At 38.7% G+C, this 25,150-nt stretch overlaps 1 protein-coding gene across 1 annotated transcript; it reads left to right on the top strand.

Annotated features, from left to right (window-relative positions):
* Window positions 1-4,243: 4,243 nt before the first annotated feature.
* DYDC1 (DPY30 domain containing 1) lies at window positions 4,244-24,059 on the top strand. Its single transcript, XM_036736366.1, has 8 exons — window positions 4,244-4,269; window positions 13,915-14,077; window positions 14,166-14,267; window positions 16,836-16,895; window positions 18,193-18,252; window positions 22,267-22,323; window positions 23,171-23,266; window positions 23,962-24,059. Exons 2-8 carry the CDS (start codon window positions 13,931-13,933, stop codon window positions 23,998-24,000), a joined length of 561 nt encoding a protein of 186 aa, XP_036592261.1. The 5' UTR covers window positions 4,244-4,269; window positions 13,915-13,930; the 3' UTR covers window positions 24,001-24,059.
* Window positions 24,060-25,150: the final 1,091 nt, after the last annotated feature.

The following is a 25,150-nucleotide window of genomic DNA, read 5'->3' as shown; positions in this document are numbered from 1 at the left end:
CATCTGTAAAATGAGGGAGTTGAACTCTGTGCCTCAGTTTCCTTATTTCTGAAGTGAGGGGATTGAACTAAGGGTCCTACTCTTGGACCTTTTATCTTTTGGTTACTCCTCCTTCCCTTACTATCCTTCTCTTCCTCCTCCGCCATCACCTCACCGCCACTTCTTCTCTTTTCCCCTCTCTCCTCCCTCTTTCTTACTCTCTCCTTCTTCCTTTCTACTATCCCCTTCTTCCCCTTCCTTTCCTCCTTACCTTTTCTTTTCTCCTTTCAACCCTTCCTTTCTGCCTTCTTACCTTGCCTCCAACCCTCCTCTCCCTCCTTCCCCCTTTCCATTCTTCCTTTCTTCTCTCACTCTTTCCCTCCGATCTTCTCCCTCCTCGTCCTCCCCACTCCTAACCTCCTTACCTCAATATTCCCTCCTGCCACTCCCCACACACAGTCTTCTTCTGCCCCCTCTCTCCCCTTCCCACCCCCAGCTCCCTCCTTCCTCCCATGATTCTTCCTTCTTCTACCACGCTCCTTCCTTTCTCCCCTTTCCCACTCTTATTCTCTCCTCTCCCTTCTCCCTCCCTCTCCTTCCCCTCTGCCTTTCTCCTCTGCTTTCTTCTTGCCCCCTTTTCCTCCTTTCTCTTTCTCCTTTTTCGAATCCTGCCCCTCTCCTCACAATGGCCAAATTGAAGTTAGTTTGCCAGAAAAGGTGAGTGTCTCCTTTTTATCCAGAACCTCCTGGAGCTGGAGAGAAACTCGGAGGTAATGTATTCCACCTATACTGTTCCTCTCCGCGCCCCCCCCCCCCCCCCCCCCCCCCCCCCCCCGCCATTTTACTGGCTAGGAAACTGAGACACAGATAACAGTTCAATTTGGCAAAGGGTTATTGATCCCCTCCTACATGGAGAGCACTATTTTAGGCCTGTGGATTCGAGGATGAAAAGGAGTATAGGCATAGGATTACTACAGCATGTACGGAGCTTACAGATATCTAAGCCAACACCTTTATTTCACATCTGAAGAATTGGAGGAAAAGGCAGGGGTGGTGATCTTGGTCACACAAGACAAGAATTTGAACCTCTTTCTCTAACTCCTAATAGAATAATCCTTTCTCATCCTCTCTCATAAGGCTTCAGGAAATTTGCATTCCAATAGAACTGATTTGGTTATGTGGAGAAGGAGGCACTGGGGTTCTACTCTCCTGGCAGATCCTTTCCTAGCTGGAAAGGTCAACCAAACAGATGAAGAGTTAGGTAGAGATCATTTATGGCAGGTATCAGTAATTATGGAGAGTTAAAGGAATATTCTTGAAGAAAGTTAGTTTATAACAGGAGTTCTTAACCTTCTTTTGTGTTACAGACCCTTTTGGCACTCTGGTGAAGCTCATGGCACCCTTCTCAGAATAATGAATTTGAATGCATGAAATATAAGTTACATATAATTACAAAGAAGTGCAGTTTTATTGAAATAGCTGAAAAAATATTTTTTCCTTCCAAATTCCCCCAGCCCCTGAAATACGTTGACCACTTACGGGAATCTACTGCAGGAGAAGAACTCCTGGTCCAAAAGGAAAAGAAAGATTTGGATTCGTGGAGATGTAGAGGGAGTTCATTTCAGGCATACAGATTGGGCTTGGAGGCTGGAGAGGGCAGAATGAGAATAGAGAACCAGTGGTCCAGTTTAACTGGAACATAGCGTGCTCCGAGGGGAATATGTGTGAAATCCTCCTGGAAATCTAGGCTGCAGGTGTTCATACTTTTTCCAGGTCACACAACAAGAGTCAATTCATTGTTTTTTCTATACCAATGTTGCTTCCCAGGGCATATTAGCGATGGTTGGGAATTGACAGTTGATGTTTCCCTGAAGTGCTGAGGAGACAGATGTACTTGGAGATGTGCTAGCACTTACTGCATATGTACTTAATGAGAAGGAGGAAGCTGAGGTGAGGACTACTTGGGGTCTAGGTTCTTTGATGCTTGATGATGATGTTTATTATAATTTATTTATTTATATTTATTATTCATTCTATATTATAATTTATTATAATTCTTTTGTGAATTAGCCTATCCTTTGGATCACCATGGTGCATAAAATTTAATTGTGGTACCTAATATTTTGGACAGTAATTATTTGAGGGTAAACATAAATAATGTGATAGTGCATTAGGATTTTCATTGGGCCTGCAAAGTGTGCTCTAGGTTCCAGCTCCTCCTTGGGCAAGAGGAAATATTGGTTGTTAAATGAACTGGACACACCTTCCTGACTGTGCCTCCTCCTTTTGCTATAGAAAGAATGTCTGAGCTTTAGAATAGTTGCACTGAGGTGTTTTTACTGAGGTGTTTTTAGAAGGGTGGTCTCAGTAAGGGAGGATTTGAAGTATATGTGGAATTCCTCATTATTCTTCTTATAATTCTTCTAAGAGGCCCATCACACCTCAGATGTCCTCTGCTCTAGTATTCCACCCTCTCCTGGAAAAAAAAATGTTTTGCACTTTAATAAGCAAACAAACAAACAAAAATCCCAAAACAAAAGTCAGGCAACAACAAAAACCCAAATCCTTTAAAGCATTAGTTGCAGCTGTCTTACCTGACCTGACTATTTTTGTTCTTGTTCAGTTATTTCATCTGTGTCTAACTTTTTGTGACCCCATTTGGGGTTTTCTTGGCAAAGATACTAGAGTGGTTGGCCATTTCCTTCTCCAGACCATTTGACAGATGAGGAAACTGAGGCCAACAGGGTTAAGTCACTTAGCCAGGGTCACACAGGTAGTAAATGTCTGAGGCCAGATTTGAACTCACAAATTTGAGTCTTCCTGACTCCCGGCCCAACATGCTATCCACTGATGAGGTTCAGGGGCACCTCAAAATGTTGAGGTGTAAAGTCATCTCAAATGAATTTGCTCAGGCAGTCTCCAAATCAAGTAAAGGATAACACAACACATCAAGCAGGCTCCTTTGCCTCTTAAGGGAGACCCCAGCTTAAGAGGGGGTGATAGCCCCCTAAGGGAGTGGGCCCCCTTAAAGGAGACAGCAACTGCAGGGAGATGCTTCTCACTAAAGAGAGATACCCGCTTGAGGAGGATGCCCCCCACTTAAGGGAGACACCCCACTAAAGTTGACGCCAGCTTAAAGGGGTGGTGGCAGCCTCCCAAGGAAGATGTCTAGTTAAGGGGATTGCCTCTCATTAAAAGGAGATGCCCCCTAGCCAGGAGAGGCTAGGTAGGGATTTTTGTAGAGGAAAACTTTCAGCGGGTGGGGAGATGAGGTAGCCTGGGACCACAGTTCAGAGTTTTGCAAATATCTAGGCACAGTATTATTCCATTGTTCAGCCCACTTGCCTGGTGGCATAGGGGCCCATTAGTTTCAGGTAGTTCCTTGACCAGCCTACTTCAATTGCATTTTCTCTTAAAGTGGCTTTAAGTGGTATTTGCGATAATGTGCTTCTCATTGACCACTGTATTTGAATCTCATCACCATTATGCCACCTGGCTGCCCCTGACTGCCTATACCCAGTGTCCAGATCACTAATTGTGCAGGCATTCAAATACCATTCTTAATGCCAAATAAGGGAACTTTATTGACAGAGGAGATTTAGAGATGGAGGTGCTAACTGATTCAACTCTTTTTTTCCACCTCCCCCCCACCCCAATTTCTTTTACTTCAGGAGGGCTAATAGGAGAGCTCTGAAGCAATAGAAATGGATAGCTTGCTAGATAATGTGACAAGGTCTCCTGGAGGGGGGATGAGACCCCTTTGTAGGTGAGGGTGTAAAGCAATGGCCAAGATCATGGCACATTTTTGAGTACTTTTGTTCAATGAAAACGAATTTCAAATGAAAGCCAACAAAAAAAGCAACATGGTGAATTCCTCCAAATGACAGTAAATGCAGAGCAATGATCATTTAACATAGTATGAGCAAATGAGGTCAATTTTGAGTTGGTAGGTGTTGAATCTTGATCTGGGCATGATTTACTGTAGCTCTGTGACCCCAGATGAACTGGTTGGTTGTTGGAATTTGAATGTGAAGCCTATAGTTTCTGTTTGTTTCAGCTGAGTACTGTAATACCTGTTCTATTCTTAAATGACAATAATTTTGATAAGTACAGTATGCAAACTGATCTTTTAAAAAATCTTGCAACATGAATTTTAATAACTTTTGTTTTTACATCACCTTCATTTCTCAGTGTGTCCCTCTTCCTCCCTTATATAAAAAAAGAGAGAAGAAACAGACAGTTCAGCAAAGCTAACCAGCACATCAAAAGTCTGACATCTATAGTCAAAGGGTATGGTCCAAAGCTACTTTCTTTGCATTATTCTAAATTTGCTTTCCAGAATGGGCCCATTTACCACTCAGACAACAGTGAGTTCATTAGTGTTAATCATCTTGATACATCTCCTCCAATAGTGACCTATCCCTTTTTTTGTTATTTTCGTTAATTCGCTGGGTATGGGTTGAAGTAATCTTAGAGCTGTTTTGATGTGCATTTTTCTCTTATTAGTGGTTTGGTACATTCTTTCGTATAGTTATTAATAGTTTGCATTTCTCTTTTGAGAACTGTACTATCCTTTGACCACTTAGCTATTAAGGAATGACTTTTGTTCTATTTGTTAATTGCTTATATTGCTTAGATATCAGACCTTTATCAGAGCTATCTGATACAAAGATTTTTTTCAGTTTCTTAGTTGTAGTTCATTTTTTTTCCTTGAGGAAAATCTTTTCAGTTTCATGAAGTCACAAAGATCTATTTTATCTTTTGTAGTTGCCTTTATCCTTTATTTGGTTCATGATTTATTCCCTAGCCATAAGTGTGAAAAGCACCTGATATGGTTCTCTTTAATTTTCTTATGCTATGACCTTTAATATTCATATTCTTTATTTTCAGTTTATTGTATGTCCTTTAAAATGCTGGTCTAAACCTAAATTATGCAAGGCTTTCCTGGTAGTTTTTGTCAAATAGGAAGTTCTTTCCTAGGTAATTTATTGTTTGGAGTTTATCATGCATTGGATTATTGAGTTTAGTTGTTTCTGATTCTTCCTTTTCTAGTCTGTTCCATTGACTGGTACTAAATAGAAAAAAAAAACCTGGCAACTTTTATGAAATTGAAATAGCTCAAGATGGATTATTCATAAGTATTTGAAATATTCAGTGATTAAATTTAAATATGTTTAAAATAGTTATTTTCTCTAGTTTTAAAAAAAGTGAAATAGTATCCCTTCATAATGGATAAATGTATAATCGGTTTGAAGAGAAAATCCATTAGAGCTGCTAAAAGTAGCATTAGCAAAGACAATAGATATAATTTAAGTGTGTGGAGGGAATAAAATACCCTAATCTAAAAAATATGATCCCCTCCATCATTGAGATTCACAATTACTGTTATTGATGGAGAGGAAAGACTGCTTACTTTGTTTTGTAAATATGAGTTAGCTGCAGAGAGCAACAAATTTAAACAATTGAAATGACATCTTGAAAATGTACATGCAGCATATTTTGATGAGACTTCTGGCAAAGATGGTGACATGAAAGGTTCCTGCTTAGTCAGCCCCACTGAGAACCATCTCAGGAATGATGATGAAGTATTCCAGATGAATCAAAGATTCCATAAAACTCAAGGTATATAGCAATGAGCCCCCTCATTCCATCTGAGACTGTTTCTAGGGATGAGACCTGAAGTCAACATGCCGTGTTGGTTGGGGAATACTCTTGTGACACGAGCTGTCAATCCTAGGCTGAAGCCCAGGATTGGCTGTAGGTAACTGCAGCAGGTGACAGGACTGAGGCCACTGTGATTTTTTGTTTGGAATTCAGATCAAGAGAAAGTGGCTGAAATCTCAGACTTCCTGCCTGGAAATTGTAAAGGATTGGGCTCTGCTCCCAGTTCTAGTCCAGGCTTGCAGAAGGAAGCAAGGGCTGATCCTGGGAAGTTTCCCAGTCTTCAGACTATAATAAAAAAGTGGGATCAGGACCCTAGCCATACCCTGTCCTAGATAGGGGCACCTGCACTGCAGGGAAGAGGAGTGGTGTAGCATCTACCTTGGTACAGTGATGGCCCACTCGGACTTCATAGAAGGAGAAAGGACCTAGGCCTTGCCATTCCATCCAGGATTGAGGGGAGTGGGTAGAGCCTGACTCTGATACAAAGTCCCAATTCAGGAATTGAACTTGAAGAGATAGATGAACAGAATAAAAGGGAAAAAAAACTTGTATAATACTATGAAGAAATAGCATGGGTTAAGACATTTCCAAGACAAAATCCAAGAGAAAAATTACTGTGCAATAATTTCAAGTAGAAGCCTAGAAAAAAGATTGATTTGACTACCAGGATTCCCAAGATTGGATGAAAGAAATAAAGGAAGGGCTGAAATGAGATAAAGATGAAATTATGGCATTTGGAAGCTGAATAAACAGTTTATAACACAAGGGTGGAGAATCTTACCCAAGTGGCAGACATCTTGAAAAACAGAATTGAGCAAGCAAAATTCAGCATTGTAATGATATAACAAGAAATATTAGAATACATGGAAAAGACAGAATAGAGAGAGCCCGCAATGTTCTTAATGATGAAAAACATCTTTTCCCCCAAACCACAACTAATATCAAAATAATTGTTTATATTGTATGAAGTTACTTTATAGCATTGCTAAGTATAAAGTTTTATCCATAGGACAAATATTGGTGTTACCTGCACCTATTTGTATAGGTAGTTAGGTGGCTTGGTGAATGGACAGCTGGTCCTAGAGTCAGGAAGACCTGAGTTCAGATTTGGCCTCAAATACTAGTTGTGTGACCCTGGGCAAATCATTTAACCCTATTTGCCCCACTTTCCCTATCTGTGAATTGAGCTGGAGAAAGAAAAGGCCAATCACTCCAGTATCTTTGCCTAGAAAACTCCAAATGGGGTCACGAAGAATTGGACACAACTGAAATAATTGAACAACAAGTAGATGTTGATGTGGTTGAAACGGTCATTTCTGGATCCTTTGCAAAGCAGCCTCTGTAGGAAGAAGAATACCCATGTACTTGAAGACTTCTGTGATCAATTGTTTGACAAACAAATCTTCTTACTTTGCATTGCATATGGATGAAGTAACAGATATAGTTAAAGATTTTCATTTGCTTACATGTATATGATACTGTGTTAGGGAAGATTTGTTACTTTGTGAACCTATTGATGACAGTATCACATTAAGAGAGATTTTCTATATCACTGATGAACTTTTAAATGAAAATTACATTATGTGGGAGAATTGCATTGGACTCTGCACTTGGAACTTACCAGTGAATGAAATGCAGGTCTATAAGCATTACTTAAAAATGTGGCCCTTTGTGCAATTTGCATATGCTACATGCTTCACAATCAATTTACTAAGAAATATGAGTGAAGAACATCTTAGAGTTTTAAAAATTGTGACAAAAATAACCTGCTTTATTAAAAAAATCCAGTCCACTAAAAGGAAGACTTTTTGTAAAATTATGTGACAATTTAGTGGCAAAGCCTAGGGCATTTTAATGTTATTGCTATAAATGTATTGGCTTTCACATGCCAGAGTACTTTGAATGGTTTTTAAACTAAGAGAAGAAATTGCCATTTTCTTAATGGTAATGATAAAGATGAAGCAAATTCTATACCAAAAATTTCCTCTTGAAATTGGTGTACTTTGTGGACAATTTCGAAAAACCAAGTATTCTACTTCAATGCAAGATCCTCAAATTCAAACTGTGGTGTTTAAAAAGTTTGAGAGACATAGTTTCTGGATAATTAGTCATTTTATTAATAATGCTAGTATATTACCAATAAAATGGGTCAGTGACACTCTTAAATGACAAAGATCTCTCATGGAACCCATTCAGCATTTATATGCCCTTGGAAAGGTAGGTGTCCCTGAGAGTGGCAATTGACTCTATAATCAAAGCGAAATATTTTACTATTGTTCATAACATCTTGCTTGGGTGAATTAGGGTTGTTTGCTGTAACTAAAGACAAAACACTGATTTTAGTTAGTGATTGGAAAAGAACCTAGCTAGAAAGATCATCAGTGATACCACATTTTGAGAAATGTTGCCCTGAAAAACAAACCAGCTCATCATATGAGTAATGTTATCATTATGGTCATTATTTTGGTCTAGTCTTACAGAGTTGCTTAGGGTACTGAGAGGTGTTTCAACAATCCAACTAGCAGCTTCTGTGGGGGTATAAGATCCACCAACAACCAGCACCCAGAAAGCTGCCAACATACTGCAAAAGCACAGGTTCTTTTGATCTGCTTTAGTAAGGAAAGCAATGTTAAGGGGTTGACAAGCTTACTTTAATTCAGCATACAAATATTGTTCACTTAGTTCAGGGGAAAAGACCAGCACCCTGAGCTTCAGAGCAAAATACAAACAAAGTACGAACATCGACAGACAGACCTTGTCTGATTCAAATCCCAATACATAGTTACCAGATTTTAACATAAAGTCTCAGCATCTGGGTTTACAAGCTGGAGGGCTCTTTAGCTACAGTTGCCCAGAGTCTCCAAATCATCTTGCGCCACCAAGAGTGAGAGCCCCAAACAAATTACAAACATCCATAGACAGACCCAATACAATTCATAGTTACCAACATCTTGGCTCAGCCCGGGAGCTCATGACAAGGGCTGGTCCAGAGTCATGCGAGCCACCATGGCTGTGGGTAAGAGCTCCCAAGAAGAGAAAGCCAACCCCTGGTTTTGTATCTTTTTCAGGGTCAGGGATGAGTCACACATGCGACTCACCCACGTGACCTAGAATCGTCACAAAGAGGTGACTTAAACCCACGTGGTCTAAAAGCCTCTGCTGTCCCAGACATGTCACTCAAACTCATGTGTAAACTAGGCCCTCCCCTGAGTTAGCCCCACCTTGGGCCCCACCTTAGTTACCAATCCACACCCACATAGGTTTAACACCTAATAGGTGTTTGGGCCTGCGGCTTAGCACCTAGTAAAACTCAATGAAATACACCGAATTACTCAAAGGAAACAAAAGCCAAACTCTTCAAGGGCACTTGGTTGAACTAAGTGCTAAGAGCCCATTTTGCTTACCAACACAAGAGGTGAGTGACTTGCCTGGTCTCACAGTGGGTTCTATGAGACCAGGCAAATCATCCTGACTCTAATGCCTTCTCCCTAAAATGCTGCCTCTTTTTATTTTATGGGATATAAATGTGAAAATTGCAAGGAATTTTTTTCAGTCAACAAGTATTTCTGTTACATTATTTTATGTTTAAGATTTGTGTTATAAACGGGTAAATTTTAAACAATTTTATTTAAATTAAATATGAACTAAGTAAATTAATTGCAAGGTTTTAAAAATGGAATGTGGCAGCTTTGTTTGTTTGTTTGTTTTTTAAATGAGGGTGATTCATTAAAAAAAGTTTGGAAACCATTGTTCTAAGGGGCTTGCCCACCCGAGCAAGCTGTACCACCGTATGATAGCTGTTAGTTTTTTCCTTATGCTGATCTGGGATCTGCTTATCAAAGTTATTTCCACCTATTGCCTAGTCTGTCTTTTTGGAGCAACAAAGAGTATATCTATTTCCTCTTTTACAAAAGGATTCTTAAATATTTGAAGACCACTATTCTGCCTCCTCACAAAAGTTAACTGATTGCCTAGTTATATAGAAATGGGTAGCAATGCACAGACTATGATGCAAGGCTACTGGTCCCCAAGGTGTGCGCTCTCTCTCTCTCTCTCTCTCTCTCTCTCTCTCTCTCTCTCTCTTTCTCTCTCTCTCTCTTTCCTTCTCCCTCCCTCTCTCTCTCTCTCTCTCTCTCTCTCTCTCTCTCTCTCTTCTTCTGTCTTCCTCTCCCTTCTCTCCTTCCTTCCTTCCTTCCTTCCCCTTCCTTCCTTCCTTCCTTCCTTCCTTTCTTTCCTCTTACACCATTTTTGTTTTTACCTATGGTCATTATTGTCCCATGGGCTGCTTCGTTCTCAGTTTTGCCTCCCAATCTAGTACTGTCCTCGTGGTATTATCATTTCTAATCTCACAAATCATATGCCATTTCTTTAGGATTCTGCCTAATGGACTTAGTAGGTATCTTATGTTTAACGTGTCTAAAACTGAACTCATTATCTTTCTCCTCAAACCCTCCCTTCTTCCTAACTTCCCTATTACTGCTCAGAGCACTGCCATGGTCCCAGCCACCCTGGCTTACAACTGCGTGGCAATACTCAACTCCTTATTCAGTCTATCACTTCCAGGATCAAATAGGAAATCTCATGTTTGGTGTTCAAAGCCTTTCATAACCTCTGGCCCTCCTCACTTCTTTTCAGTCTTCTTACACTTTATATCTCTCTCCTTTACCCTGTCTCCCCCCATTACTTCTTCCCCCTTCCAACTTTCCCTTCCTTGGACTAGAGACTCGATCTCCTGACTCTAGGCACTTTCACTGGTTGTTCCCCATGCCTGGAATGTTCTTCCTTCTCATCTCTACTTCCTGGCTGTCTTCAAGTCCCAGCTAAAATCCCACATGTTACAAGAAGTTGTCTTTCCCCAATCTCCCTTAATTATAGCACCTTTTCTCTGTTGACTATTTCCAGTTTATCCTTGTAATGGCAAGTAAAGTGAGGCTTTTTGTTGTCTTTTGTTTTGGAGTGCTTCTCAGTGCTAAGGCAATCGAGTCCCTTTGAGTGTTGCCTTTGTTTCAATCAAGAGTCTTTGATTGAATCAGGAGTCTTTGATGACCTGCTTAACTCATGGGAAGGCTTAGGTCACATAGGTTTGATCTGCATGGTTGTGATACCCTTTGATCCTGAAGAAGTATATATATATATATATATATATATATATATATACACTGAGGTCAGCATTTTGCTTGGGGCTCACTCACTGGAAGAATGTCATGTAATTTGACCAAATGAGACTCTGGGTAATCATTGGAGCCCCCCAGCTTTGAAAAACCCAGATGTTGGTGCTTCTCTCTCTGGAAACTATGTATGTAATATCTTAGACAGACAGCTAGAAACCTTTCTGCTGATTTGTATTATTTTGCTGTGTTTATATAATTTCTGCTTATAATTTCTGTTTGTGTTTTCTATGAAGTTCAGGGTGCTTACTTTTCCCCCCTGAACTAAGTGAACGACATATGTATGTTTAATTAAAGTGAGATTGTAAACCCCTTAAAGTTGCTTTCCTTAGAAGAGGAGATCAAAGAACTTGTGCTAGTAGCCTTCCTGTGTGCTGGTGTTATTGGTCTTACACAGCCACAATAGCGGCAAGTAGCATTGTGGTTACAGTCTTGTCTTTAGCCTGTTTGTATGTAGTTGTTTGTATATTTACTCCATTAGACTGTGAAGTCCTTGAGAGCAGACTATCTTTTACCTTTCTTTGTCTTTCCAGTGCTTAACACAGTGCCTGGCACATAGTAGGTGCTTTATAAATGTTTATCTACTAATCGATGTGCCAGTTTAATGCAGATATGTTAATGAGATTGCATGATTTACAGCTAGCAAGGTAACTTATGGATCTATTCTAACCTCATCATTTTATAGTTTAGGAAACTGAAATCTAGAGAGATTAGTTGATTTTCCCAGGGTCAGTCAGGTAATTAGTCAAGCCAATATTCAGACTGAAGTCTTTTAACTCCAAAACCAATGTTCTTTCTACTAAATGACACTCCTATTGTTTGTTAAAGACTTCATGTGTTGGGGGTGGAGCCAAGATGGCAGCTGGAAAGCAGGGACTAGTGTGAGCTCCCCACTGAGTCCCTCCAAAACCTATAAAAATGGCTCTGAACCAATTCTAGAACTGCAGAACCCACAAAACAGCAGAGGGAAGCAGGGCTCCAGCCCAGGACAGCCTGGATGGTCTCTGGGTGAGTTCTATCCTGCACAGAGCTGGAAGCAGAGGGGAGCTGAGGGGAGCCAAGCCTAGCTGAGCCCAGCATGAGCAGCGCGGACCAACCAGACCAGGAGCCGGGTGGATCATGCCCTAGCACCTTGAATCAGTGAGCTGCAGCAGTTACCAGACTTCTCAACTCACAAACACCAAAGACAACAGAGAAGGTTAGTGGGAAAAGCTGCAGGAATGGAAGGAGTTCGTGGTTTGGCTACCGCCCCGGGGGCAGCGGGACAGCTACAGAAGTACAGCTGCAGTTGCTTCCAGCCCCAGGCCCACCTGGTGGGAGGAATTAAGTGGCAGAGCAGAGCAGGAGTGAAGAGCCTGCTGAAGATCTAAAGTCTGGATTGGGGGTTCTTGGGCAAGGAGGAGTGCTGGTGTGGCAGTGCATCCGCCCAAGCTTGGAACATAGTTCTCTAAACTCTACAAGCAGTCATACCCCACTGAAAAACTCAAGGGCCACGTTAGTTGGCTGGGAATATGGCCAGTCAGCGAAAACACACCCAGACTCAGTCTCAGACTTTGGATTCTTTCTTTGGTGACAAAGAAGACCAAAACATACAGACAGAAGAAGTTAACAAAGTCAAAGAGCCACAACAAAAGCCTCCAAGAAAAACATGAACTGGTCTCAGGCCATGAAAGAGCTCAAAAAGGATTTGGCAAAGCAAGTTAGAGAAGTAGAGGAAAAATTGGGAAGTGAAATGAGGATGCGAGAAAACCATGAAAAACAAGTCAATGACTTGCTAAAGGAGACCCCCCAAAATACTGAAGAATATACTGAAGAAAACAACACCTTAAAAAATAGACTAACCCAAATGGCAAAAGCGCTCCAAAAAGCCAATGAGGAGAAGAAGGCCTTGAAAGGCAGAATTAGCCAAATGGAAAAGGAGGTCCAAAAGACTACTGAAGAAAATACTACCTTAAAAATTAGTTTGGAGCAAGTAGAAGCTAGTGACTTTATGAGAAATCAAGATATCATAAAACAGAACCAAAGGAATGAAAAAAATGGAAGACAATGTGAAATATCTCATTGGAAAAACCACTGACCTGGAAAATAGATCCAGGAGAGATAATTTTAAAATTATTGGAGTACCTGAAAGCCATGATCAAAAAAAGAGCCTAGATATCATCTTTGAAGAAATTATCAAGGAGAACTGCATTGATATTCTAGAGCCACAGGGCAAAATAGAAATTGAAAGAATCCATCGATCACCTCTTCAAATAGATCCCAAAAAGAAATCTCCTAGGAATATTGTTGCCAAATTTCGGAGCTCACAGATCAAGGAGAAAATATTGCAAGCAGCCAGAAAGAAATAATTTGAGTATTGTGGAAGAATAATCCAAGATCTGGCAGCTTCTACATTAAGAGATCGAAGGGCTTGGAATACGATATTCCAGAGGTCAATGGAGCTAGGATTAAAACCAAGAATCACCTACCCAGCAAAACTGAGTGTCATGCTCCAAGGCAAAATATGGATTTTCAATAAAATAGAGGACTTTCGATATTTCTCAGGGAAAAGACCATGTGTCACTTCTTATAGGTAACATGTTTTCTTTATAGTGAGAGATAAAAGGAATGCTTGTGGGAATTTTAGATACCATAAAAAAGCTGATAAGGAAAACACATTTTGGGGCTTTAAGCCTTGAAGCTAACTTTTGGGCAATCAGTATCCCTCACATTATGCATGTAGTCCCCTGTCAACTTCACCTGTATGTAATTGTCTGAACTTATTTGCGTCATTTGGGGTATTGACTCCAGATATAGGGCACCAAGGGATTCTTAGTGTCTTCTATTCATCTCAGACCTGACTGCTAGACTTTCCTTTTTATAGGAAACACTTTTAGTTCTACCAGGATGTAGGATGAGATGGCCTTTGAATAGCAGTCACCTTTCTTCCTGCTGACAGATATTTTTAATAGAGTGCTCTTTTTCACCTTTGCCTTTCCTTAACCATCCTGTAAATAATTTGATAACATCGTCCCATTTACTATTCATACTACATTGTATGACATTGTTGCTTTAGCTGTAACAGTTAATTGGCACCGATACAATATATTTATTTACACAGCAGTTTTCACTGGACACAAATGGAGTCGAGATACCTTCGAAAGTTCCTTGGCCGATGTCTGAGTCAAGCCCTTGCAGATGTGGTCAAATTTCAACCAGTAGACCCAATTGAGTACCTAGCCTTCTGGCTTTACAAATATAAGGAAAATATGGTTGCAGAAGAATTGGTGAGTATGAAGGAAGGAAGCAAGCAAGTCAGATCATCTGATCGGTGTGTTATTAATTACTCATACTTTTTTTTTAATACAATGTTAGCGGCAAAGGGAACTGGCTCAGTTGCAGCAAGAACAAGAATTAGCTAGGATGGAGCAGGAAATGTTGAAGCAACTGAAAGAAGAGGAGCTGTTGTTTCAACAGGTATGACAAAGATTAATCCTTTAGGAGTAAAATCTGACCTTGGCTAGTCTTAGAAATACTGATGTATTCTTGATCGTAGTAGGTATTTTGTGATTTATCTTAAACTTGTGAAATAATGTAAATGTCTGTATCTGTATCTATCCATCTCTCTGTCTCTGTCTTTGTGTCATCCTGCTGTCTGTCTCTGTCTGTCTCTGTTTCTCTCTCTCTCTCTCCCTCTCTCTCTCTCTCTCTCTCTCTCTCTCTCTCTCTCTCTCTCTCTGGTGCTAGGGAATTGGCTCAGCTCAGCTACTCTGAAAGACAGACTACAGGGAAGGAGGAAAAAACCCAATTTAAATGGGAGGCATTTTTAGTGTTATCATGAGCAAGGAGGCCCCAGGAGCCTGGAACAGTACAGGTCAATGTTCCACCTGCATTCTTGTCTTCCATTTCCCTTATATGCCTTTATCCTTCTGTTTTTCCATATGATCTCTCTCCATTTCTTTCTCTCTGTATTGACTGGGTAGGGCACCTATCTCAAAGAGTTGTTGTAAGGCTCAAATGAGATTATGCGTGTAAAGCATTTTGGAAACCTTAAAAGCATTATATAAATGTCAGCTATTGTTATCATTATTACTCTTGTTCTCTGCTTCTTGTTCTCTTCCCTGCCTTCCTATCTTTGTTTATCCCCCCATCAGCTAGCACAGGGATGGGGGGGACCACGGTCCCATGTTGGCCATTTAATAAGCTTTGAAGAAGAATTCATAGGTAACACCTAGTAGGCTCAGGCCCCTTCCTCCTCTTCTTCATCATTGTTTCTTGGCTAAGACAGAAACATTCAGAAGAATAAGTCGAGAGGAAGATGTAAGAATTTCTCAGAAGTCCTTTCTTTATTAATACTTTTTCCTTTGAAAAAGCTTTTTGCATTTAGTAAATGTTGACTTAGTAATGAGATCATAACCAAATCAGTAAACAGGACTGTGTGCAAACTGAGAAGGGCTGTAATAATCTGTTTAGAATGTAGTTCTAATTGCCTGATAGTACTTTTTTGAAAACTATCAATGCCTGATATAAAAAAGTACAGGAGAACCATTTTGCCCAGGACTTTTCATTGTTCCCCTGAAAAATCAAGGGAAGGTGTTGAGGAGATGAAGGGAGTGGTATGTAGCCTCCTAGACCAAGGTAACACTAACAGAATCTGAGGATAAAGTATAAGCTTTTTGATCCTGCTGCCAGCGACTTTCCTTCTAATGATTTAAAAATTGCTTTTTTTTTCAATTAAGGTTAAAGTGGAGTGACTTACTTGTTATTGCTTTTGGGCAGCTAGGTGGCACAGGGGATGGAGCCACTGGACTTGGAATTAGGAAGCTTCATCCTCATGAGTTCAAATCTGGTACCAGACACTTGCTAGTTATGTGACCCCGAGCAAGTCACTTAATCCTGTTTGGCTTAGTTTCCTCTTCTATAAAATGAGCTGGAGAAGAAAATGGCAAACTTCTCCAGTATCTTTGTCAAGAAAAATCAAATGTGGTCACAAAGAATTGGACACAACTGAACAACTACTGACTCAGTGGTGGAGAACTGTTTTTCTTTCACAGGGCAGGAGGTATCGGGCTGGGGAATCAATTGAAAGATGTAACAGATGATTAAATTAAAATTAAACCAAATTCAGCAAACATGTATTAAGTTCCTAGTAAGTGTAAGGTATTATACTAGGGTGGGGTTAAAATGAAGAGAAAGAAAGGGGGGGAGTGAAAGGGAGGGCAGGCGAGGGGAGAGGACAGAGAATTTTAAAACACAAAGGCTTGTTACCAATAGGGTTAACCACTCTGAGCATTTTGCAAACCTTAAAATGCTCTATAAATGTTAACTGTCATTATAATTATTGTTATTTTTATTACTGTAACAGTCAGGTTTATTAGACCACTGAAGAGACAGAGCTCTGAACGTAGTAAGCACAGCATTTTACTGTGTAAGACCCAATTTAGGATGTACCTTTTTGTCCTAGCAGAGACAAAAGATCCTCATCCATATCATAAGCAAACAACCTAACCAGAAATAGCAGTGTGGGCTAAAGCAGTGATACTGAGTCATTTTGGAGATAAAATAAGCATTACTGTCATCAGTTGTGTCAAAAGTTAACTGGTGAAATGGTAGCTTATTTATGCTTAATTAACTATTTATTTTGATTATTTGTGACTTGAAGGAATATATCCAAGACTTTCCTTCCATTACCTTAAATGATCAAGAGTCATCCATATGAGGGCTAATCTTTGGCTAGTGTGAGTTTTCATAATTTGAATGGCTCTTAAAATCTTAAATCTGGTAGCTTCATGGATAAAGAAAATTACTTGATTTTTTGCCAACTATAGACACAGTTTGATTATACAGGAAATTTACTTGCAATTTTTGTTCTTAGTAGCTATTTTTAAGAATTTAAACATTTTATTAAAGTTTTTGTGTGTTTCTGAAATTTAGGTGGGTTCATGCAATTTTATTGCTCTTGGGAAATTTAAGAATAGAACTGATCCATAGTAGTTCATATTATTCTAATTTATTTTCTGTATTTATTTATGTTTGTATGTTTAGCAACAGTTAGAGTTGGAACTGGAAGAAAAAGAAAGGCTGAGACTTGAAGAGTTAGAGAAGGTACTTTGAAGTTTGATGATGTCAGTTTTAAGTACTACCTTTACATTATCTTTAAACACTCTCTTTAAGTTGTGTGCCTAATTACTTTTTTGGGTCAATAATGGATTGTTAGTAATAAGGGCTGATGTTAAACTTTAAGAAAATAACTTGACGTTGTCTCCAAGTTGGAAATGAAAATTTATAGAAATGCAAGCCATGATAATAGTAACTTAAGTTTTTTAATATATGTTTTATCACAGGTAATATTGTAGATCGAGCCCAAAGCAGTTTTAAGGGTTTTTTTTTTGTTTTGTTTTTTGGTGATACTCAGAATACAAAATCTACAATGAAAAGCTACTTGGTTAAATAAGAGTTTAAGAGAATCCATTCAAAACGATATAAGTTAAAACAACGGTAATCTCCTCCTGTAGATTCTGCACACCCTGGAAAGCATTCCGTATAAAGCAGCTAGAGATGAGCACTAATTCCCCTTGGCTAAGATTTTTATGCCTCAGGCAGCGCTTCCTTGCCCTTTTAATGGGCCAGATCAATTTATATAAAACCCTTATTGTTGCTACCACAGGTCAAAGTGAAATGAACTGAAATAAACTATTATTTTTTCAAAATACCACATGCCCTTGGGTGGCTCAATGGCAGTGGATAGAGTGCCAGGCCTGGAGTCAGTAAGGCTTATCTTCTTGAGTTCAAATCTGGCCTCAGGCACTCAAGCTGTGTAGTTACTTAACCCTGTTTGCCTCTGTTTCCTCATCTGTAAAATGAGCTGGAGGAGGAAAAGGCAAACCACTCTAGTTTCTTTGCCAAGGAAACCCCAAATGGGGTCACAAAGAATTGGACTATAGTGATAACAACTGAACAACAGCAATACATGCCCTTAGAGTGAGAGTTAGGAAGACCTGAGCCTGAAACTCTCCTTCTGACATATACCGGATGTGTGACTTTGGGCAAGTCATTTAACCTTTCAATGCTTCAATCAACTTCCAAAGATTATAAACTGCAGAACAGTTGTGAATTTGCATTGACCGAAGGAGGTTTCTTACCAGGTGCTCCCTATACCAATTTGCAATTGAATAAACTGAAGCTAAAATTGAAGGATATTGATGATGATTAAGAAGAAATAATGAAATATAGGGCTTAATATGAAGAATATGCTAGAGAACATGAAAATGTCACTAGGCAGATATGTTTATGTAGTCATGTGTGAATTTATTAACCCTGAGGAATTTGATAGTAGAAGAACCGATCTATAGAACTTGATTGTAGTCTAATTCAATGTATGCGTTTTTGTATTTTTATTTAGCAACGACTTGAAATGGAAATTCAAGAAAGAGAAAGGTTGATCTTGGAAGGGCTAGAGAAGGTACTTATGCGGTGTTTTATGACTGTTTTCGTGATATATGAAGTTTATTTTTATTTCATGCCCTTGTGTTATCTTTAAAACTATATATGTTTGATTATTCTTTTTGATTAAGAATAAGCTATCAATGGTATTGTTAGTAGCTAAAGGGGTACAATTATGCAATTTGAGTGATTAACAGGAAAATGCTTCTAAGTTGAAAATGAAAAATTTCCGCAAATAAACACAAGTAATCATTAATACAATTGAAAATAAAATTGTATATAATGCAGAGAAAGTGGAAAACAAATTTAGAACTTATTTTTAGAAAAAACTCAAATGGAAAGAAACTTCAAAAATGACACACTGGGGGTAGGGTAGGGCAAAATATTTTAATATTAGTATTAGAAACATTCTGGAACATTTTTAAAAAGCAAAGAATTTTGAGCACTGTATTCTGGGAAATTTTTCAAGAAAATTTCCCAAAATTGACACACACACACACGCACACACACACACACACACACACAACACCGTTAGAATGAATTCATTTATCCCTACGAAGAAGAAGCTTAATACTTACTCATTCAATACGATACTGATTAGGAAAGATTCCTTCACTTCTGCAAAGAAAAAGATAGATACAACTCTGGAGTTAAAGGATCTGGGATCCAATTCTGGCTTTGCCAATTACCATTAATGTGCTCTTGAGCAAGCCACCGAGTCTGTTTTCTCATCTGTAAAACTACAGTGTTGGGCCAGAGAGTACCTGAGCTCCCTTCCAGCTCTACAGCCATGCTCCTATCATCCTATGACATACAAAGGGATGGGGGGGGGAGGCGGGCGCTGCGCTGGAGGGATCAGTTAGGATCATAGCAAATTTTCTTAAGAATGACTGGAGAAATTGTAATAGAATAATAATGCTGACATTTAATACAGTGCTTTAAAGTTTGCAAAGATATCCATTAGCTCAGTTGAGTCTCTTAAGGTTGTAGGGTATGTGCTACAAGTATTATTATCCCCATTTTACAGATGAAAAGAGTGAAACTCAGAGAATTTCAATGACTTTTCATAAGGTCACATAGCTAATAAGTTTCAGTGGTGGGATTTGAATCTGTGTCTTTCTGATTTCAGGTCCAGTGATCTCTCAATTCTGTCATAGATAGATTAGGTATATCTGGTTATAGCGAAAGAAGAGCTCCCTCTTTCTTTACTGTCTCCTGGACAAAATTTAATATCTCTTAAACACACAGTTTAACTCTTCAACATGATTGGAACTTGCTTTGTCCTGGATACTTTTTGACCTAGTGGCAATACACTGGGGATTCTGTTTATATACCTTTAGTTGGCTTTTCAATTGGGCTACATTTTGCATTTACATAACAATTGATCAGATACTGGATAACATCAGTTAATAAACATTAATTTAAATATCAGTCATCCTGGTCTGTATTTTGCCAGTGGACCCAGATGACTCTTGAGGAGAGAGTGAAGCTGGTGACTTTGCACATCCCTCCCTCACTTAAATCCAATTCACTTGCATGTCATGGCATCACCTTCATGACATCATGGTCCTTTTAGAGGATGAAAGACAAACAATGAACTAAACACCTACCATGTCCCAGGCACCGTGTTAAATGCCGGGGATATGAAGAAAGCTCTCAAAGAGCTTACAATCTAATGGGGAGACAACATGCAAATGATCTGTACAAATGATCTAGGCAAAATGAATAGGAAATAATCTCAGAAGGAAGGAACTGAGATTAAGGAGGATTGAGAAAGATCTCTTGCAGAAGCTGAGACTTTAGCTGAGACTTGAAGGAAACCAGGGAAGCCAGGAAGTTGTAGGAAAATTAGAGAAGCAGAAAGTGTTCTATATTTATAGATCCCAATACAATGAAGCTAGAGTAGATAATAATACTGTAAGGCAACTATGCCTAGACACTATGGTGTAGTGTAGAGATTCTAGCCTTTGAGTCAGAAAAACATGAGTTCATATCCCACCTCTCACAAATACTAGTTGTGTGACTATTGCCAGTAACTCAACCTCTCAGTCCCTCTAGGCAACTCTTTGGTTCTATAAATTATTTATGAGTAATCTGTTTTAATGCAGGGAGTTTGCACATCAGGTGTCCCCATACCAATGAAAACACTGGTCCAGAACTCCCTTGAATACCCCTTCTGCCACCACCAAAAACCAAAATAAACCAAGTTAAAGGAATAGGTCTATGTGGAAACAAACAAATAAACAAAAACACAACACTATTAAGTAATGACTAGGTGAAAAGAGAAATTGCAAAAGTCAATATCATATTACACTAAATAGAATACATTTCAAAATGTATTGCAAACAACCAAAGTAGTGTTCAGAGGAAGGTTTATTGTGCTGAATATATATATACATATATATATATACACATATATATTAATATGCAGGAAAAGGGAAGCTTAGGGAAGTTCATGTACAATTACAAAAGGAATAAGACTAATTTGCCAATAGAAATTGGAAAAATGGAGGTAAGTATGATCAGAGTGGAGATGAATGAAACAGAAGAAGAAAATAACTGATTTTTAAAAGAAACAGTTTTTGAAAGGACCAAGAAAACTGATAGGCAATCGGAAAATTTAATTTTAAAAAGAGAGGAAATCCTAAGTATTGACATTGAAAATGAGAGATTATGATAAGCACAAAATAAATAGGAAACAATTTTAGACACAACTCTCTTAATAATCTTGAGGACTCAAATGGATAACTGTGGACAAAAACATAAAAGAGCCAGACTGACAAAACACAGAGCAGACAAGACTCAGAAGAAGAAATCCAGTAGATCATTAAAGCATGGCCCTGTAAAAAACCAGCAGGATCTTACCTTCAAACAAAAAACAGTTATTATATTAGCTAGACTCTAAACCTAGAAAAGATATTGGTCTTATTCTCTATATATGATAAATTGATAGGTAACAATACTATATGAGAAAGTGGAAATGGGACTGAAGATGAAGTTAGGAATGGCAGGTGGAGCAGATGTGTATGTATATAGAAGAAATCCATCCTGGAGGTGATGTAATTTTCAAGAAATTGAAGGATCTCAAAGAGAGGGAGATGCTAAATGATAGGAGAATATCAAAACTAATATTAATTTGGAAGCTCTGGGGAGGATGGTTTGGAGAAGAGAAATAATGGACCCAGGGAGATCAAATAGGAGGCTATTACAATAGTACAGGTGAGAGGTCATGAGAGCCTAAAAAAGAGTAATGGCTTGTGAATGGAGAGGGTGGGGAGGGAGCAGGTGTAAGAGATCCTGTGGAAGTAGAATTGACAAAATCCAGCAACTGATGGGTTTGAGTCAGCAGGAGGAAGGTAAAGGAAGTCAAAGATGATTCCAAATTTTGTATTGCATATCTTGGTGAGTGGAAGGTTGCTGGTATCTTGCATCTTCAACTACCAATGGGGCATCTTGAACTGGATTGTCTCCTAGACATCTTAAACTCAAAATGGCCAAAATTACTGTCATTATCTCACCCACTCCCAATCTTTTTTTCTTCTGAACTTCCCTTTTGTCAAGGGTACCACCATCCTCCTGGTCACCCAGGCTTGCAACTTAGGTGTCACAGTCACTTTCTCTCTCTCCCCCCTCATATTCAATCTCTTGCCAAGACCTATTGGTGTTACCCGTGTAACATCTCTTGAAGATTCCTCCATCTCCCAGATTCTTTTCAAACAGAGATTGATTTGAATTGCCCTGAATGAGACTAGGGCATGGATGATTTTGCCCTGTACCTTTGGAGGAAATACTTACATTGCAGATCTATTGAAGTATTGCCCTTAATGACGACCTCTATTAAAACTAAATATAAAATGACAATTAGATCTGTACATTTGAATGAACTATTAATTACTCTGATTCTGCTCTGAGAATGACTTGTCACAAGGTACATCTAATCATTCAGTAGAACTATTTGAAAAGGGTGGAAATGAAATAGAAATTATACAAAGTATGTTTTTGTTGAACTTTTTTTATATTATTATAATCACAGTACGAGGAGGAATACAGTGGGGAAGAAGAAGAAAATGTAGAAATTCCACTGGAAGGGGTAAGGAGAAAAACAGTTGCTTGTTATAGGCAGTAATTCATTCCAGAAAGCAAAAGTAAATTCTTACACATTATTCAATTAAATTCAATTTATTGAGTGCCTATACTCAATTTATTAAGTGCCTATAAAGTAGAAGGCATTATATTAGGAGCTTGGGTTGCAAAGACGAAGTGAAAAACAGTTCTTGCCCTCAGAGAGCTCACATTCTACTAGGAGAATTCAACATCTAAACCAATAAATAAATAAAATAGAATTTTAGGAGAAGGAGAGTAATGACAACTGTCAGGAAGGGCTGTATAAAGCCTTATTAATTTTAATCAGTTTTATTTTAATTGGGTAACTAAGGTCATAAAGGCTTAAAGGGATAGCCCTTGTCTGTCGATGTACTAGCCATAACCAGTCCCAAATGTACTCTCAAGCTAAATCTCAAAGTTAATGAAAATTTTCACTTCTCAATTATTTATTAAGTGCTCACTGGGACACTGTATTATAGGCATTAGGGGAGGCAAAAAGATAATTAATTTTTATAAATAACTAGAATCTTTTGAGATACTGATAGCATTATTTTAAGAAGACTGAAAGTTACATGTATATTTTAAAGTATTTTCAAATGCCTAAGATTACTTTTCAACATTCTGTACTCCTTCCTAGAAAATTCTGTAGTCATCAGCAGTCATTTTGTCCTAACTATATTAAATGAATTTAAAATGCTTTGAAAATCTTAAATATGTTGTTACTACTATATTCAATTTGTTCATTGTAAATAAATATATAAATATTATTTTAAAATGGATTAACTTTTTCGTAAAGCCACTTAAAAATTGCAATTGAATTATTTGAATTGTAGGATGATTTAAATAAGACGTTAGCTGAAATTAGCGATAGGTATGGAGCACCTAATTTAAGTCGAGTTGAAGAATTAGAGGAACCAACTACTTCTGATGTAAGTATTTTTAGAAAAGGGGGTTTTGATAAGAACATCTTTTGTTTTGGTTAGAGTATAGTACTAAATGTATCAGGGCTGTGGACCTGTTGGCTTCACAGAAGGAAAAATCTTTTCAGTGGCCAGATTTTGGATTCTGAATGCCCTTCAGCCTGTTTTGCAGATACACCATTGACCACAAGGGGGATACTGAGCAGATCACAAATCCATCTCTTTTACTGGAAACAACTGAAAATGGATATATGTACCGCATAGTTCATGAGAGTCTTAGGTTTGCATGACCAGTTATTAATTTGGGCCCTTTATAATGAAAACTTCAGCATATTTTTTAGAATACTAATTATATTATGCCTTGAATTTTTTTGGCAAGAAATTTGGTAGTAACTTCAACCAAACACAAAACTCTGAGGCCAATTCAATTTAATTGAGCCTATGTACAAGGCATGTTTGGCTAATAAGCTAATGAATAATTCATGCTTTGATAAGGTTTAAATGATTTTTATGGACCTTTTGTAACTGTTTTGAAAACAGAAAAACTTCTGTTGAATTTTATTGATCCCAATCAACCAAAACTGAAACAGTACACATAGTCAAATAGGTTATCTAAACATTGTATCTATTTACTTTGCTTTGTGACATTTTCAAAGTTTGGATAATGCTGAAGAATAATATTTACTTTTTTATTTTGTTTTTAGGTAGCATTAGAGTATGGAAAAGAAGGCAAAGAGCAATGAACATCAGCCATACATATATTTTTGCTTGTTACAGTTTTCAATAAAGAAAATCTAAACTTAAGAATGAGTTCTATATGTTTATTTCAAGTCAGTTTCTGGTTTTCTCATAGAAATGAAGATATTAATGGTGGGCAGGTGTCTAGCCTAGCCTGGAGAAGTCTTAAGCCCAGAATGTCACTGGAATTCTTAACGAATGCAATGATAGAAAATTAAGGAGATCTAAGTAACTAGATAAGTGTTAAAAGAGGATGAGAGTTGGACAAGGGTGAAGTTGGATGTTGGGTGAAGATAAATATGTGGTGTTTTCAAATATACCTGAAGCAACCATAATAGCATTATTTACACCATTTTTACAGATGAGGAAACCAAGGCTGAGAGAGTAAGTTGCCCAGAGTCACACAGCTAATAAATATTAGAGGCAAGATTTGGACACCAAGCCCAGTATTGGATGCCCTATGCTACTTAGCTGTCTTTAAAGTAGATTTAGCTGGCTTTATGCCCTCCCCCACTCCCCAGGTTCTGTGCTCACAGGGTGTGTGCACAGCTGGGGCTGGCATTCTTTATCATCAGAAGTTCCCCCAATCTTCCCCACCTGACTGCAGACTCCTGTTACTGTCTGAGAAGTGAAAGTTCCTGTGGCTGAGGCCAAGGCTACCTCCCAAACTATCCATCTGCAGAGGTAGAAAAGGTGAGGAAGAGGACATACTACAGAAAAACATTTCTTTGTAGCAGTCACTCAGTGGTACTGTCAGTATAGGACAAGTCTGTCCCTGTCTGGAGCAGGCTTGGTGGTCATTCAGTCCTAAGTCATCTTACATAGGCAGTAAATAATGTAGGAAGCTAGGGGTGGCATCATTAAGGCTACAACGGTCAAAGAAGCCTTCAGGAGTGACCCAACCATTCTGGAGAGCAATCTGGAACTATGCCCAAAGGACTATAAAACTGTGCATAGTACCAAGAGTGGGGAACCTGCAGCCTCGAGGTCATAGGTTCCCCACCTCTGGTGCACACCCATTGATCCAGCAATACCGCTGCTAGGTAAAAAAAGGAAAAAGGCCTATTTGTACAAAAATGTTTATAGCAACTTTTTGTAGTGGCTAGGAATTAGAAATTGAAGGGATGCTTATCAGTTGGGGAATGGCTAACAAGC

Source organism: Trichosurus vulpecula, chromosome 8 (assembly GCF_011100635.1).
Source record: "Trichosurus vulpecula isolate mTriVul1 chromosome 8, mTriVul1.pri, whole genome shotgun sequence".
In the NCBI taxonomy this organism is placed as follows: domain Eukaryota; kingdom Metazoa; phylum Chordata; class Mammalia; order Diprotodontia; family Phalangeridae; genus Trichosurus; species Trichosurus vulpecula.
This window is presented reverse-complemented; position numbering and strand designations above follow the sequence as displayed.

What these genes read in the sequence shown, in the direction of transcription:
- DYDC1 (XM_036736366.1), top strand. Translation starts at nt 13,931, where the DNA reads ATGGAGTCGAGATACCTTCGAAAGTTCCTTGGCCGATGTCTGAGTCAA. An exon ending in ATATGGTTGCAGAAGAATTG is followed by an intron (nt 14,078 to 14,165) that starts GTGAGTATGAAG and finishes ATACAATGTTAG; the next exon opens with CGGCAAAGGGAACTGGCTCA. An exon ending in AGGAGCTGTTGTTTCAACAG is followed by an intron (nt 14,268 to 16,835) that starts GTATGACAAAGA and finishes TTGTATGTTTAG; the next exon opens with CAACAGTTAGAGTTGGAACT.